The sequence below is a fragment of the Oncorhynchus tshawytscha genome, linkage group LG06, assembly GCF_018296145.1.
Source record: "Oncorhynchus tshawytscha isolate Ot180627B linkage group LG06, Otsh_v2.0, whole genome shotgun sequence".
In the NCBI taxonomy this organism is placed as follows: Eukaryota; Metazoa; Chordata; class Actinopteri; order Salmoniformes; family Salmonidae; genus Oncorhynchus; species Oncorhynchus tshawytscha.
Genome location: NC_056434.1, coordinates 4,104,530 through 4,121,470, shown reverse-complemented (window position 1 = coordinate 4,121,470; position 16,941 = coordinate 4,104,530). Strand labels below are relative to the sequence as shown.

The 16,941-nt window shown below is 44.5% G+C and overlaps 1 protein-coding gene across 1 annotated transcript in view; it reads left to right on the top strand.

Annotated features, from left to right (window-relative positions):
• Positions 1–16,941, top strand: part of LOC112241350 (solute carrier organic anion transporter family member 2A1-like) — an 83,229-nt gene that overhangs the window by 47,667 nt on the left and 18,621 nt on the right. The window contains exons 4-8 of the mRNA XM_042322857.1: positions 941–1,153; positions 3,977–4,075; positions 8,751–8,890; positions 13,531–13,600; positions 13,840–14,004. Coding sequence (XP_042178791.1) covers positions 941–1,153; positions 3,977–4,075; positions 8,751–8,890; positions 13,531–13,600; positions 13,840–14,004 — 687 coding nt within the window. The remainder of the gene's footprint in view (positions 1–940; positions 1,154–3,976; positions 4,076–8,750; positions 8,891–13,530; positions 13,601–13,839; positions 14,005–16,941) is intronic.

Sequence of the window (16,941 nt, the reverse complement as noted above, 5' to 3'; positions counted from 1 at the left end):
TGAAGGGTCACATCATCAAACTCCAGGAACAGCTGTGTATTGTTCACAGGTCTGTAATTAACTCTGTCTGTCTGTCTGTCTGTCTGTCTGTCTGTCTGTCTGTCTGTCTGTCTGTCTGTCTGTCTGTCTGTCTGTCTGTCTGTCTGTCTGTCTGTCTGTCTGTCTGTCTGTCTGTCTGTCTGTCTGTCTGTCTGTACTTGTGTCTGTCTGCCTGTACTTGTGTCTGTCTGCCTGTACTTGTGTCTGTCTGTCTGTACTTGTGTCTGTGTGTCTGTACTTGTGTCTGTCTGTGTGTCTGTACTTGTGTCTGTCTGTGTGTCTGTACTTGTGTCTGTCTGTGTGTCTGTACTTGTGTCTGTCTGTGTGTCTGTACTTGTGTCTGTCTGTGTGTCTGTACTTGTGTCTGTCTGTCTGTCTGTACTTGTGTCTGTACTTGTGTCTGTCTGTCTGTCTGTACTTGTGTCTGTCTGTCTGTCTGTACTTGTGTCTGTCTGTCTGTCTGTACTTGTGTCTGTCTGTCTGTACTTGTGTCTGTCTGTCTATCTGTACTTGTGTCTGTCTGTCTGTCTGTACTTGTGTCTGTCTGTCTGTCTGTACTTGTGTCTGTCTGTCTGTACTTGTGTCTGTCTGTCTGTCTGTCTGTACTTGTGTCTGTCTGTCTGTCTGTACTTGTGTCTGTCTGTCTGTCTGTACTTCTGTCTGTCTGTCTGTACTTGTGTCTGTACTTGTGTCTGGCTGTCTGTACTTGTGTCTGTCTGTCTATCTGTCTGTACTTGTGTCTATCTGTCTGTACTTGTGTCTGTCTGTACGTACTTGTGTCTGTCTGTACGTACTTGTGTCTGTACTTGCGTCTGTGTGCTTGTTTCTGTACTTGTGTCTGTGTGCTTGTGTCTGTACTTGTGTCTGTGTGCTTGTGTCTGTGGATGTGTTTTTTCCCTAGACCGCCAAGACCTGTGTTCCCTCCAGGGTACCTCCAACACCACAGAGGCCTGTGGGAAGACAGAGATCAAGCGTATAGCAGACACCAACAACTTGTGGCTGCTCATGGCTATAGCTCAGCTGCTGTTCGGAGTGGGGTCTGTTCCCATACAACCTTTTGGTATCTCTTATGTGGATGACTTCGCCGGACGAGGCAACTCCCCCCTCTACATAGGTAAGAGGCCTGTAGCCGACTGAAACTAGTCCCTCTACATAGGTAAGAGGCCTGTAGCTGACTGAAACTAGTCCCTCTACAGAGGTAAGAGGCCTGTAGCTGACTGACTGAAACTAGTCCCTCTACATAGGTAAGAGGCCTGTATCTGACTGAAACTAGTCCCTCTACATAGGTAAGAGGCCTGAAGCCTACTGAAACACTAGTCTCTCTACATAGGTAAGAGGCCTGTAGCTGACTGACTGAAACTAGTCCCTCTACATAGGTAAGAGGCCTCTGACTGAAACTAGTCCCTCTACATAGGTAAGAGGCCTGTAGCTGACTGAAACTAGTCTCTCTACATAGGTAAGAGGCCTGTAGCTGACTGACTGAAACTAGTCCCTCTACATAGGTAAGAGGCCTGTATCTGACTGAAACTAGTCTCTCTACATAGGTAAGAGGCCTGTAGCTGACTGAAACTAGTCCCTCTACATAGGTAAGAGGCCTGTAGCTGACTGAAACTAGTCCCTCTACATAGGTAAGAGGCCTGTAGCCTACTGAAACACTAGTCTCTCTACATAGGTAAGATGCCTGTAGCTTACTGAAACACTAGTCTCTCTACATAGGTAAGAGGCCTGTAGCTGACTGAAACTAGTCTCTCTACATAGGTAAGAGGCCTATAGCTTACTGAAACTAGTCTCTCTACATAGGTAAGAGGCCTGTAGCTGACTGAAACTAGTCCCTCTACATAGGTAAGAGGCCTGTAGCTGACTGAAACACTAGTCTCTCTACATAGGTAAGAGGCCTGTAGCTGACTGAAACTAGTCCCTCTACATAGGTAAGAGGCCTGTAGCTGACTGAAACACTAGTCTCTCTACATAGGTAAGAGTCCTGTAGCTGACTGAAACTAGTCCCTCTACATAGGTAAGAGGCCTATAGCTTACTGAAACACTAGTCTCTCTACATAGGTAAGAGGCCTGTAGCTTACTGAAACACTAGAACCTCTACATAGGTAAGAGGCCTGTAGCTTACTGAAACTAGTCCCTCTACATAGGTAAGAGGCCTGTAGCTGACTGAAACTAGTCCCTCTACATACAGGCAGTATCAGTAGTATGTTGCTTTACAAAGTGTTATTAAAATAGATTAGAGATTTTTTTTTTGTCATTAATCAGACTAGTTAAAGTTTAAATAAAAAATAAATAAAACAAACTATACAAAATAAATCAGTTAAAATGTACATACAACATCTGTCTACCTCTTCCTCTGTCCCCCATACCTACATCTGTCTACCTCTTCCTCTGTCCCCCATACCTACATCTGTCTACCTCTTCCTCTGTCCCCCATACCTACATCTGTCTACCTCTTCCTCTGTCCCCCATACCTACATCTGTCAGGTCCCTCCAGTCAAGTATTGAATTTCAAGCACAGATTCAACTACAAAAACCAGGGAGCTTTTCGAAAGCCTCATAAAAGAAGGGCATTGATTGGTAGATGGGTTTTGATAACAAATCAGACATTGAATATCTCTTTAAGCGTGGTCAAGTTAATAATTATACTGTGGATGATGTATTAAACCACCCAGACACAACAAAGATACAGTCAAACTTCTGAACTGAGTGGCAGGACAGGAAGGAAACTGGCCATTGGTGATTTTAAAACGGCTACAGAGTTTAATGGCTGTGATAGCAGAAAAATGAGGATGGATCAACAACATTGTAGATACTCAATAATGACGTAATGACAGAGTGAAACAAAACAACTTAAGTTATACTGCAAGACAACATGGCAAAGGAATCAACGTTTTGGCCTAAATGCAAAGCGGCTTCCTTTTTCAAGCATGGTGGTGGCTGCATCATGTTATGGGTATGCTTGACATTGGCAAAGACTGGGGAGTTTTTTTCAGGATAAAAAAAACACGGAATGGAACTAAGCACAGGCAAAATCCAAGAGAAAAACCTGGTTCAGTCTGCTTTCCACCAGACACTGGGAGACAAATTAATCTTTCAGCAGGGCCCTACAGTGGAGTTGCTTACCAAGAAGACAGTGGAGTTCCTGAGAGTGACCAAGTTACAATCAAATCTGATTAAAATCTATTGCAAGACTTGAACATTGCTGTGTATCCATGACCCCCAACATCTTGACAGACCTTGAATCATTTTGAAAAGAGTTATGGGCAGTTATTGCACAATCCAGGTGTGTAAAGCTCTTAGAGACGTACCCAATAAGACTCACAGCTGTAATCGCTACAAACGGTGTTTCTAACCTGTATTGTCTGGGGCGGGGGTAAATACTTATCTAATCTACATATACTAGTGTTACATTTTTCATTCAGTTTTAAGAAATGTAAAAATAAAAATTACTTTGAAAGATTTTGTGTGGATTGTTGACAAAAAAAACGACACTTAAATCCATTTTAATACCACTTTGTAACACAATAAAATGTGAAGATTACTTATGATACCCACTGTAGGTAAGAGGCTTGTAGCCAATGGAAACACTAGCCTATACTATTTTTACTGGCCCTATACTATCTTTACTGGCCCTATACTATTTTTACTGAGTTGTCTACGGCAATCTCCCGATGCTAACTAAAACACCTTAGCTGAACACAAGCAGGTTGTAATTGCTTCTCTCATAGATTATGAAAGTAAAGTTTGCCGGAGTTATTTAGCAAAAAACAAGAGGAGAGATTGCATTCATTTAGTTAATAACAGACACTTGGACACGATCCAGCTGGTCTCTTCTTCGTGGTTTTTAGTACTGCAGCTACGACAGGCTCAACACAGACTGTAGTATTACAGTAGGATGTGGTGTTAAAGACCCTGACTGTCTCCTTTCTCTTCCCAGCCATCCTGTTTGCTGTGTCTGTGTTTGGACCTGCCTTTGGCTTCCTGCTGGGCTCCGTCATGCTGAGGATCTATGTGGACGTGGACAGAACCGGCTCAGGTAGGTAGATACTGGGTTTGGGTTGTTACGTGGTGGACAGAACCGGCTTAGGTAGATACTGCGTTTGGGTTGTTACGGGTGGACAGAACTGGCTCAGGTTGATACTGTGTTTGGGTTGTTACGTGGTGGACAGAACCGGCTTAGGTAGATACTGCGTTTGGGTTGTTACGGGTGGACAGAACTGGCTCAGGTAGATACTGGGTTTGGGTTGTTACGTGGTGGATAGAACCGGCTCAGGTAGATACTGGGTTTGGGTTGTTACGTGGTGGATAGAACCGGCTCAGGTTGATACTGCGTTTGGGTTGTTACGGGTGGACAGAACCGGCTCAGGTAGATACTGCGTTTGGGTTGTTACGGGTGGACAGAACCAGCTCAGGTAGATACTGGGTTTGGGTTGTTACGGGTGGACAGAACCAGCTCAGGTAGATACTGCGTTTGGGTTGTCACGGGTGGACAGAACCGGCTCAGGTAGATACTGCGTTTGGGTTGTTACGGGTGGACAGAACCAGCTCAGGTAGATACTGGGTTTGGGTTGTTACGTGGTGGATAGAACCGGCTCAGGTAGATACTGGGTTTGGGTCGTTAGATTGGTGGCAGAGGTTGGGTAGCTGGTTGGAGTGTAGGATTGCATTGCTTGGTAAGCAACTCCAGTGTATATTTGGCCTTGTGTTTTAGGTTATTGTCCTGGTGAAAGGTGTATTTATCTCCATGTCTGGGTAGGAAGCAGACTGAACCAGGTTTTCCTCTAGGATTTTCCCCGTTCCATTTATTTTTATCCTATAAAAAAAAGCTCCCTAGTCCTTGCCGATGACAAGCATACCCATAACATGAAGACGTCACCACCTGCTTGAAAATATGAAGAGTGGTACTCAGTGATGTGTTGGATTTGCCCCTAATATAAAGTTTTGTATTCAGGACAAAAAGTGAATTTCTTTAACACGTTTTTTTGCAGTATTACTTTAGTGCAAACAGGATGCATGTTTAGGAATATGTTTCATTCTGTATTAGCATCCTTATTTTATCTTTATTTAACTTGGCAAGTCCGTTAAGAACAAATTCTTATTTTCAATGATGGCCTAGGAACAGTGGGTTAACTGCCTTGTTGAGGGGCAGAACGACAGATTTGTACCTTGTCTGCTCGGGGATTTGAACTTGCAACCTTTTGGTTACTAGTCAAACGCTTTTACCACTAGGCTAACCTGATTTTAGTATTGTGGAGTAACTACAATGTTGTTCTCTCAACTCTTTTCCAGGTTCATCTGAAGTTGAGGACGTTGTTTTTAATCTTTGAGAATCACTTCCTTTTAGGTGGTTGTAGAACTTAACGGCTCTTTTCTGGATTTTGATCATTTGAGGGAATCCTCCTAATTCTGCTCTGCATGCATTATTTGAAGTTTTAAGTTGTACGCATGGGGATATCTTTGCAGAATTCTGCACGAAGTCTCAATTTGGTGTTTGTCCCATTTTGTGAATTCTAGGTTGTTGAAGTATTCTTAGCTAGATCCTACTTGGGGTGTTTTATGTTCCTTTGATGGCATAGAAGGCTCTTCTTTCCTTGTCTCTTAGATTGTTTATAGCCTTGTGGAAGTTACCTGTGGTGCTGATGTTTCTGCCAAGTTGGGTATAATTTGTGTGCTCTCGGGCAACAAGGTCTTGGTGGAATTTTTATTTGTGGTCCTGGCAATTGGACCTTTCATGGAACACTTTGTGTTATAACTGTCAGGGCCCAGGTCTGACAGAATCTGTGCAGAATATCTAGGTGCTGCTGTAGGACCTCCTTAGTTGGGGACAGGAACAACAGATCATCAGCGAACTGTAGACATTTGACTTTAGAGTGTAGTAGGCTGAGGGCGGATGCTTCAGACCGTTCTAGAGCTTTCTCTCTCGTAGACTTTATTGACACGGCAAGTTAAATGACTTCCATTGTCAAAGTATACATTTAACAACAATGGTGGGACCAACAGCAATCAATCATAATAATAATAATAATAATAGTAGTGGAACTGTGATTACCATTAACAGCAACAACAATATTCATGAGAATAACACATCAAATAAATAGTAGTTGGATAGTCTCAACATGACTGAGAAGTCACATGGCATGTAACTTTGCCTGGCAAGCAAACCAAAACTGAGGCTCAAACATACGGGGAAACTAACAAAGAGTCACTGACAACCACCAAAACAGGTGGGGGTTTAAAAAAAAAACACTCATGGGGTTGTCACTAAACGTTGACTAGCAACAACAACTAGAACCTGAAAGACACCCACCATGAGACACACACTAAATTTACCCACTAAGAGGTAAACAAAGGAAAAACCCCACACCAAACTTAAAGACAGGCAAGCAAAACAAAAACAGGGAAGATCAGATAAAGGATTGTTTGTCTCGAAATCAAATAGGAAGTGCCAACTAAAAGAGTTAACCCTCCACATTTCTCAAGACAACTGGAGCACTGGGCCAGCCACTCTTAAATATCCCCCTGGGCCAGCACAGGTAAAACACCTTCCCACTATAATGAGATGACAAACCAGCACAGATGTAACACTGACTAACGAGGTGACACCAGAGTGAGCACAGCCTGTCCTCTCTGGGCAACCAGGTTTGTCTATGACGACAAGTCTCTATGGCCAGACTGTGCTCACTGAGTCTGTACCTAGTCAGTGTTTTCCATCAGTCACAGGGGTCAGATAGTCTGCCACAGTGTACTGTATCAGTCACAGGGGTCAGATAGTCTGCCACAGTGTACTGTATCAGTCACAGGGGTCAGATAGTCTGCCACAGTGTACTGTATCAGTCACAGGGGTCAGATAGTCTGCCACAGTGTACTGTATCAGTCACAGGGGTCAGATAGTCTGCCACAGTGTACTGTATCAGTCACAGGGGTCAGATAGTCTGCCACAGTGTACTGTATCAGTCACAGGGGTCAGATAGTCTGCCACAGTGTACTGTATCAGTCACAGGGGTCAGATAGTCTGCCACAGTGTACTGTATCAGTCACAGGGGTCAGATAGTCTGCCACAGTGTACTGTATCAGTCACAGGGGTCAGATAGTCTGCCACAGTGTACTGTATCAGTCACAGGGGTCAGATAGTCTGCCACAGTGTACTGTATCAGTCACAGGGGTCAGATAGTCTGCCACAGTGTACTGTATCAGTCACAGGGGTCAGATAGTCTGCCACAGTGTACTGTATCAGTCACAGGGGTCAGATAGTCTGCCACAGTGTACTGTATCAGTCACAGGGGTCAGATAGTCTGCCACAGTGTACTGTCTGTTTAGAAACAAATAGTATTGGAGTTTACTTTGATTTCTTGTGGTGTCTTTCCAATAGGTGATATTTTTTTCTTTTTGCTTTGTGATAATTTGGTCCAGATTTTCTGAGTGCTGTGCTGAGGCTCTAAGGAAGGGCTGCCCAACCCTCTTCCTGGAGATCTACCGTCCTGTAGGTTTTCAGTCCAACCCTCTTCCTGGAGATCTACCGTCCTGAAAACCTACAGGATGGTAGATCTCCAGGAAGAGGGTTGGACTGTAAACCTACAGGACAGTAGATCTCCAGGAATAGGGTTGGACTGAAAACCAACAGGACGGTAGATCTCCAGGAGGAGGGTTGGACTGAAAACCAACAGGACGGTAGATCTCCAGGAGGAGGGTTGGACTGAAAACCAACAGGACGGTAGATCTCCAGGAAGAGGGTTGGACTGAAAACCAACAGGACGGTAGATCTCCAGGAGGAGGGTTGGACTGAAAACCAACAGGACGGTAGATCTCCAGGAAGAGGGTTGGACAGCCCTGCTCTGTGTGATTGGCTGGTTGACTGCTATCCTGAGGCTCTATGGGGCTGGTTTGGGTTAGTGAACTGAGCCTCAGATCCAGCTGGTTGACTGCTGTCCTGAGGCTCTATGGGGCTGGTTTGGGTTAGTGAACTGAGCCTCAGAACCAGCTGGCTGAGGGGACTCTTCTCTTGTTTCATCTCTTGACATTGTAGAATTGTGTGATGGAATGTTTTGGGGTCACTTGTTTTTAGATGGTTGTAAAAATGTGATGTCTCTTTTTTATATTTGAATAAGGAGGGGGTATTGACCCAATTCTGCTCTACATGTGTTATTTTGAGTTTTTCTTTGCACAATACACTGCATGCAGTATTTCGATTGGATGTTTGTCCCATTCATGAATCATCATCAGTAAAGAGTGAACACCATACTTTGCTGCCAAAATAGAGTATTTAAAAAAGAAATGGTTGGCAGATCCTAATTGGATTGTAATATTTGAATGTTCCTTTTAATGGCATAGAAGGCTCTTCTTGCTTTGTCTCTCAGCTCGTTCACAGCCATGTGAAAGCTACACCTGTGTTGCTGACATTCAGTCCTAGATACGTGTTGTTTTTGGTCTGTTTTTTTAATAGAACTGTTTGTATTTGTGATCTTGATTTCAGGACTTCTTGGAATAACCTAAAAAAAACAGAATATAATGATATCTGTCAGAGCCCAGGTTAAATAGTTTTGGACTTATCAGCCCTCTCTCTCGCTCATTTGACTTCAGAGTGTATTAGGGTGAGGCCCGGGTGCTTCAGACTGTTCTAGAGCCCTCTCTTTCTCTGTCTCTGCCGGCCTAGCATGCTTAATCTCTACCTGTCTTTCTGTCTCTCTCTCTCTAACCTTCCTCTCTCCCGCTAGTCACCAATGCTGAGCTGGCCCCTACAGACCCTCGATGGGTGGGTGCGTGGTGGATGGGCCTCCTCGTCTCCTCTGCCAGCCTAGCCCTGACCTCCACCCCATACTTCTTCTTTCCTCGCAGCATGCCACTGGAAGGCAATGTAGGTAACACTCTCTCACTAAAGTTTGCATCCCAAAATGGCACCCTATTCCCTACACAGGGCCCCAAATGGCTCTGATCAAAAGTAGTGCACAATGTAGGGCAAAGGGTGTTGTTTGGGATGCAGACATAGATGCTTTTATACACTGCTTATGCGTGTGTTATGAATGGGTCTTGGCTGTTTTAGGAAGTCTTTATGTAGGTAACCACCAAATAAGGTATTACTGAAATTTCCTTGTCAACAACATTTCCAAAACATCAAGGACAAAGCAGTGCTCGGTTATTTTACTTCATTCTTCTTCTGAGAATAATAAATATCTTCCTCAGGGGAAGAATTAAGGTTGTAAGACCGGGGCCCAGACATTAATATATATTATGTATTGTGGTATTTCATTATTTTGAATGATGTGAATAGCGAGAGCTTGAAAATTGTTATTGTCTGGGAAAATAAGTATATTTTAATTCACGTTATACTGACCCCTTCTGGCTTGAAGCCAGCAGTGCAACTGATCATTTTAGCTACCATGTACTGTTGATTGAAATTAACTAAGCTAGAATGTTATTGTGAGGGTGATAAAGACAATATGACACTGATGTCAGTGAAAATCCGCAGATAACTTGGAGGTACAAAGCACACTTCCTCGCCTTTTCGTCACGAGCCGCCCGTCCGTTACTGAGAACTACATACCAGATTTTGAACAGGGTTGTTAGCATTGGCATTAACATTAGCACTGGCATTTGCATTAGCATTAAAAAATAAAATGTATTGCCCCAACTTAGCTCAATATCTAGGCATCAGATAAGAACTACAGCATCCATAAAGTGACCATTAGGCTTGCCACCGAAGTTTTGTAGGGACAATAGTTTTGATTAAATGTATAATTTATCTCTCTCACGTACTCAATTCTGTCCATTTATGAATCAACGATGTCCTACCTTTTTTTGTAGCATTTCTGACAATGCTAACACATTTTCTGCCAAAATCTCATAGTTCTCAAACAGGGTCAAGGCACTTAGGTTGCCTAGCAACAGCGCTAGTAGCTAGCTAACACCAGTCGGATAAGAGGCAAGCTACACGCAAACGAAGCCAGCTATATTTTGCTATGGAAGGTTTTTCACATGGCTGAAGTCATCTGTGTAAACTATTGGCCTTGACACTTGTGTGTAATCAGAGAACAAACCTAAACAAACCTAAAGACAAAGACAAGCTAGAGAATGGTCCCTTTGGTGCTATTGCCAGTTACCTAGCCTACTAACGTTATCCAAAGTCCTAGTTAGTTAGCTACCTATCCCTACTGCCTGTGTACCAGAGTCCTAGTTAGTTAATTACCTATCCCTACTGCCTGTGTACCAGAGTCCTAGTTAGTTAGTTACCTATCCCTGCTGCTGTGTACCAGAGTCCTAGTTAGTTAGTTACCTATCCCTGCTGCCTGTGTACCAGAGTCCTAGTTAGTTAGTTACCTATCCCTACTGCCTGTGTACCAGAGTCCTAGTTAGTTAGTTACCTATCCCTGCTGCTGTGTACCAGAGTCCTAGTTAGTTAGTTACCTATCCCTACTGCCTGTGTACCAGAGTCCTAGTTAGTTAGTTACCTATCCCTGCTGCTGTGTACCAGAGTCCTAGTTAGTTAGCTACCTATTCCTACTACCTGTGTACCAGAGTCCTAGTTAGTTAGCTATCTATCCCTGCTGCTGTGTAACGGAGTCCTTGAAATGGACCAATAGAAGTATAAAAGGGATTCCTGCAGATGCAGGCCACACCCTTCTCCATCTTGCTACTAATTGGAGGAGACTGGATGCTCTCCTTCAGTTGAACTCCACCCCTACGGTGACATCACTGGGACACACTTGCTTAATGGCAAGGTGGTGGATTGTGTTCCCTGAAATGTGTACACCAGCTGATTGACGGAGCGCAGGTCCCATCTCTATACACCTGTTTGTCTTCCGGTCCCCTCTGGAACGTCCATCCGCTGTGTGATATCAGAGAAGACCACCGTTGTGGAAACATTCTCTGTAGTGTGTTGTGTGATTTATGTTGCATAAATCACCTTCCGGTGTTTGAGAAAGTTTGAACCTTAAAGCAACCTGCATACACACAGTTTAAAGTAATAGACCATCATAACATGGTAAACCTTGGTAGAGCATGGATGGAGTAGGCATTGTGGTGCTGGTAAACCTTGGTATAGCATGGGTGGAATAGGCATCGTGGTGCTGGTAAACCTTGGTAGAGCATGGGTGGAGTAGGCATCGTGGTGCTGGTAAATCTTGGTAGAGCATGGGTGGAATATGCATTGTGGTGCTGGTAAACCTTGGTAGAGCATGGATGGAATAGGCATCGTGGTGCTTGTAAACCTTGGTAGAGCATGGGTGGAATATGCATTGTGGTGCTGGTAAACCTTGGTAGAGCATGGATGGAATAGGCATCGTGGTGCTTGTAAACCTTGGTAGAGCATGGGTGGAATATGCATTGTGGTGCTGGTAAACCTTGGTAGAGCATGGGTGGAATAGGCATTGTGGTGCTGGTAAACCTTGGTAGAGCATGGGTGGAATAGGCATTGTGGTGCTGGTAAACCTTGGTAGAGCATGGGTGGCATAGGTATTGTGGTGCTGTAAAACCTTGGTAGAGCATGGGTGGAGTAGGCATTGTGGTGCTGGTAAACCTTGGTAGAGCATGGGTGGAGTAGGCATTGTGGTGCTGGTAAACCTTGGTAGAGCATGGGTGGAATAGGCATTGTGGTGCTGTAAAACCTTGGTAGAGCATGGGTGGAATATGCATTGTGGTGCTGGTAAACCTTGGTAGAGCATGGGTGGAGTAGGCATTGTGGTGCTGGTAAACCTTGGTAGAGACCATGGGTGGGATGGGCATTGTGGTGCTGGTAAACCTTGGTAGAGCATGGGTGGAGTAGGCATTGTGGTGCTGGTAAACCTTGGTAGAGCATGGGTGGAGTAGGCATTGTGGTGCTGGTAAACCTTGGTAGATCATGGGTGGAATAGGCATCGTGGTGCTGGTAAACCTTGGTAGAGCATGGGTGGAATAGGCATCGTGGTGCTGGTAAACCTTGGTAGAGCATGGATGGAATAGGCATTGTGGTGCTGGTAAACCTTGGTAGAGCATGGATGGAATAGGCATCGTGGTGCTGTGAAACCTTGGTAGAGCATGGGTGGAGTAGGCATCGTGGTGCTGGTAAACCTTGGTAGAGCATGGATGGAGTAGGCATTGTGGTGCTGGTAAACCTTGGTATAGCATGGGTGGAATAGGCATCGTGGTGCTGTGAAACCTTGGTAGAGCATGGGTGGAGTAGGCATCGTGGTGCTGGTAAATCTTGGTAGAGCATGGGTGGAGTAGTTATTGTGGTGCTGGAAAACCTTGGTAGAGCATGGGTGGAATATGCATTGTGGTGCTGTAAAACCTTGGTAGAGCAGGATGGAATAGGCTTCGTGGTGCTGGTAAACCTTGGTAGAGCATGGCTGGAATAGGCATCGTGGTGCTGGTAAACCTTGGTAGAGCATGGATGGAATAGTCATCGTGGTGCTGGTAAATTTCTTTCTTTATCGGCTTCAAGCAAATGCCTACTTTTCAATTAAAACGTTACGTTTTGTTTTTAATCGGATAAAAGCTTCGACCTATAACACAGACCAATTACTTGCAGTCAGTTTCTACAGACAAACTCACTGAGTTACATCAGGTTTTCTAGTAAGCATATAGGTTATATACTGTTGAGAATCACACACAGGCTGGTGAAAGATGAACTCTTTCAAATCAAATCTCATATTCCAGATTCCCATAGCCTCTCATCTGGTATGGCATTTTCTTCTCTCTGCTTGTTTAAGAGACATTTCCAACCAGGGAAAAGATGAAGTAAATTCCTCAAGGGGATTCTCTTCTGTCTCTCTCCCTGTCTGTCTCTCTCTGTCTCTCTCCCTGTCTGTCTCTCTCTGTCTGTCTCTCTCTGTCTCTCTCCCTGTCTGTCTCTCTCCCTGTCTGTCTCTCTCTCTGTCTGTCTCTCCCTGTCTCTCTCTCTCTGTCTCTCTCCGTCCGTCTCTCTCTTCTGTCTCTCTCCCTGTCTCTCTCTCTCTGTCTCTCTCCCTGTCTGTCTCTCTCTCCCTCTATCTCTCCTAAGATATGACATTGAAAAATATTGCACGACTAATGAAATCAAAACTGATGCTCCTCTGCTTTCTTCGCCCCTTCTGAAAATACATTTTCCAAAATAAAAGCTTAACTGATTCTTTCTAGTGTTCTTCAACATTAACAGGGCAATCTGTAGTTGCTGTATAAATGTTTTGACTTTATATAAATTAATAATATGTTCCTATTGATTCTTAAAATAATATGGCTGAGAAATGCCTCATGCGCTGACTTCAATTGTTGTACCCCATCAAAACCCCAAATATATAAGCTTGTTTTTATGCCAATGTTTGTAAACAAAGTCAATGTAAACAAACACTGTACAGCCTCATAGAACATGGTTAAAACGGGCATGTTGATCTCATGGATGGTCAGTCCTTGCATCCATAGGTCTGTCTATGAATTTAAGTGTGGTAACATTTCTCCAGCCACAGAAACAGGGGACTTTGCTTTGTTATTGTTTCTACTGCTGGATGTATTTGTAATTCTACACTGTAATGTATTATTTCCTAGGTAAGTGGAACTGACATTCTGAATGAAGGCTCCGAAAAGCCTGAGATCTCACTGCTTGATTTCCTTAAGAGTAAGTCCTCTATAGGCTGGCTGGCTGGCTGGCTGGCTGGCTGGCTGACACACACACACACACACACACACACACACACACACACACACACACACACACACACAGTATTGTGTGTTTGGTAGAATCTTACTGAGAATCTGCCTGGTGGTTACAGTAGCCCTTAGTTAACTAATTTATGTATTTTTTGTGTCTGTCTTTCTGCCTGTCTCTGTGTGTCCTCTCTGTTCCTCTCTCCCCAGTGTTCCCCAGGCTGTTTGTTCGTCTGCTCCTCAGTCCTCTGTTCCTGCTGTTGGTTCTGTCTCAGTGCTGTTTTTCTTCAGTCATCGCTGGCCTCGCCACCTTCCTCAACAAATTCCTGGAGAGACAGTACAGCACGACTGCCGCTTACAGCAGCCTCCTCATAGGTCAGTACAACACTACTGTCTCCTCATAGGTCAGTACAGAACACTACAGCCTCCTCATAGGTCAGTACAGAACACTACTGCCTCATCATAGGTCAGTACAACACTACTGTCTCCTCATAGGTCAGTACAGAACACTACAGCCTCCTCATAGGTCAGTACAGAACACTACTGCCTCCTCATAGGTCAGTACAGAACACTACTGTCTCTTCATAGGTCATTACAGAACACTACAGTCTCCTCATAGGTCAGTACAGAACACTACTGCCTCCTCATAGGTCAGTGCAACACTACTGTCTCCTCATAGGCCAGTACAGAACACTACAGCCTCCTCATAGGTCAGTACAGAACACTACTGCCTCCTCATAGGTCAGTACAGAACACTACAGCCTCCTCATAGGTCAGTACAACACTACTGTCTCCTCATAGGTCAGTACAGAACACTACAGCCTCCTCATAGGTCAGTACAGAACACTACTGCCTCCTCATAGGTCAGTGCATAACACTACTGTCTCCTCATAGGTCAGTACATAACACTACTGTCTCCTCATAGGTCAGTACAACACTACAGCCTGCTCATAGGTCAGTACATAACACTACAGCCTCCTCATAGGTCAGTACATAACACTACTGTCTCCTCATAGGTCAGTACAGAACACTACTGTCTCCTCATAGGTCAGTACAGAACACTACTGTCTCCTCATAGGTCAGTACAACACTACAGCCTCCTCATAGGTCAGACATAACACTACTGCCTCCTCATAGGTCAGTACAGAACACTACTGTCTCTTCATAGGTCATTACAGAACACTACAGTCTCCTCATAGGCCAGTACAGAACACTACAGCCTCCTCATAGGCCAGTACAGAACACTACTGCCTCCTCATAGGTCAGTACAGAACACTACAGCCTCCTCATAGGTCAGTACAGAACACTACTGCCTCCTCATAGGTCAGTACAACACTACTGTCTCCTCATAGGTCAGTACAGAACACTACAGCCTCCTCATAGGTCAGTACAGAACACTACTGCCTCCTCATAGGTCAGTACAGAACACTACTGTCTCTTCATAGGTCATTACATAACACTACTGTCTCCTCATAGGTCAGTACATAACACTACTGCCTCCTCATAGGTCAGTACAACACTACAGTCTCCTCATAGGTCAGTACATAACACTACTGTCTCCTCATAGGTCAGTACAGAACACTACTGTCTACTCATAGGTCAGTACATAACACTACTGTCTCCTCATAGGTCAGTACAACACTACTGTCTCCTCATAGGTCAGTACAACACTACCGTCTCCTCATAGGTCAGTACATAACACTACTGTCTCCTCATAGGTCAGTACAGAACACTACTGTCTCCTCATAGGTCAGTACAACACTACAGCCTCCTCATAGGTCAGTACATAACACTACTGCCTCCTCATAGGTCAGTACAACACTACTGTCTCCTCATAGGTCAGTACAACACTACAGCCTGCTCATAGGTCAGTACAGAACACTACAGCCTCCTCATAGGTCAGTACAGAACACTACTGCCTCCTCATAGGTCAGTACAACACTACCGTCTCCTCATAGGTCAGTACATAACACTACTGTCTCCTCATAGGTCAGTACAGAACACTACTGTCTACTCATAGGTCAGTACATAACACTACTGTCTCCTCATAGGTCAGTACAACACTACTGTCTCCTCATAGGTCAGTGCAACACTACTGTCTCCTCATAGGCCAGTACAGAACACTACAGCCTCCTCATAGGTCAGTACAGAACACTACTGCCTCCTCATAGGTCAGTACAGAACACTACTGCCTCCTCATAGGTCAGTACAACACTACTGTCTCCTCATCAGGTCAGTACAGAACACTACAGCCTCCTCATAGGTCAGTACAGAACACTACTGCCTCCTCATAGGTCAGTACATAACACTACTGTCTCCTCATAGGTCAGTACATAACACTACTGTCTCCTCATAGGTCAGTACAACACTACAGCCTGCTCATAGGTCAGTACAGAACACTACAGCCTCCTCATAGGTCAGTACATAACACTACTGTCTCCTCATAGGTCAGTACAGAACACTACTGTCTCCTCATAGGTCAGTACAGAACACTACTGCCTCCTCATAGGTCAGTGCATAACACTACTGCCTCCTCATAGGTCAGTACATAACACTACTGTCTCCTCATAGGTCAGTACAGAACACTACTGTCTCTTCATAGGTCATTACAGAACACTACAGTCTCCTCATAGGCCAGTACAGAACACTACAGCCTCCTCATAGGCCAGTACAGAACACTACTGCCTCCTCATAGGTCAGTACAGAACACTACAGCCTCCTCATAGGTCAGTACAGAACACTACTGCCTCCTCATAGGTCAGTACAACACTACTGTCTCCTCATAGGTCAGTACAGAACACTACAGCCTCCTCATAGGTCAGTACAGAACACTACTGCCTCCTCATAGGTCAGTACAGAACACTACTGCCTCCTCATAGGTCAGTGCATAACACTACTGTCTCCTCATAGGTCAGTACATAACACTACTGTCTCCTCATAGGTCAGTACAGAACACTACTGTCTCCTCATAGGTCAGTACAACACTACAGCCTCCTCATAGGTCAGACATAACACTACTGTCTCCTCATAGGTCAGTACATAACACTACTGTCTCCTCATAGGTCAGTACAGAACACTACTGTCTACTCATAGGTCAGTACATAACACTACTGTCTCCTCATAGGTCAGTACAACACTACTGTCTCCTCATAGGTCAGTACAACACTACTGTCTCCTCATAGGTCAGTACAGAACACTACTGTCTCCTCATAGGTCAGTACAACACTACTGTCTCCTCATAGGTCAGTACAACACTACTGTCTCCTCATAGGTCAGTACATAACACTACTGTCTCCTCATAGGTCAGTACAA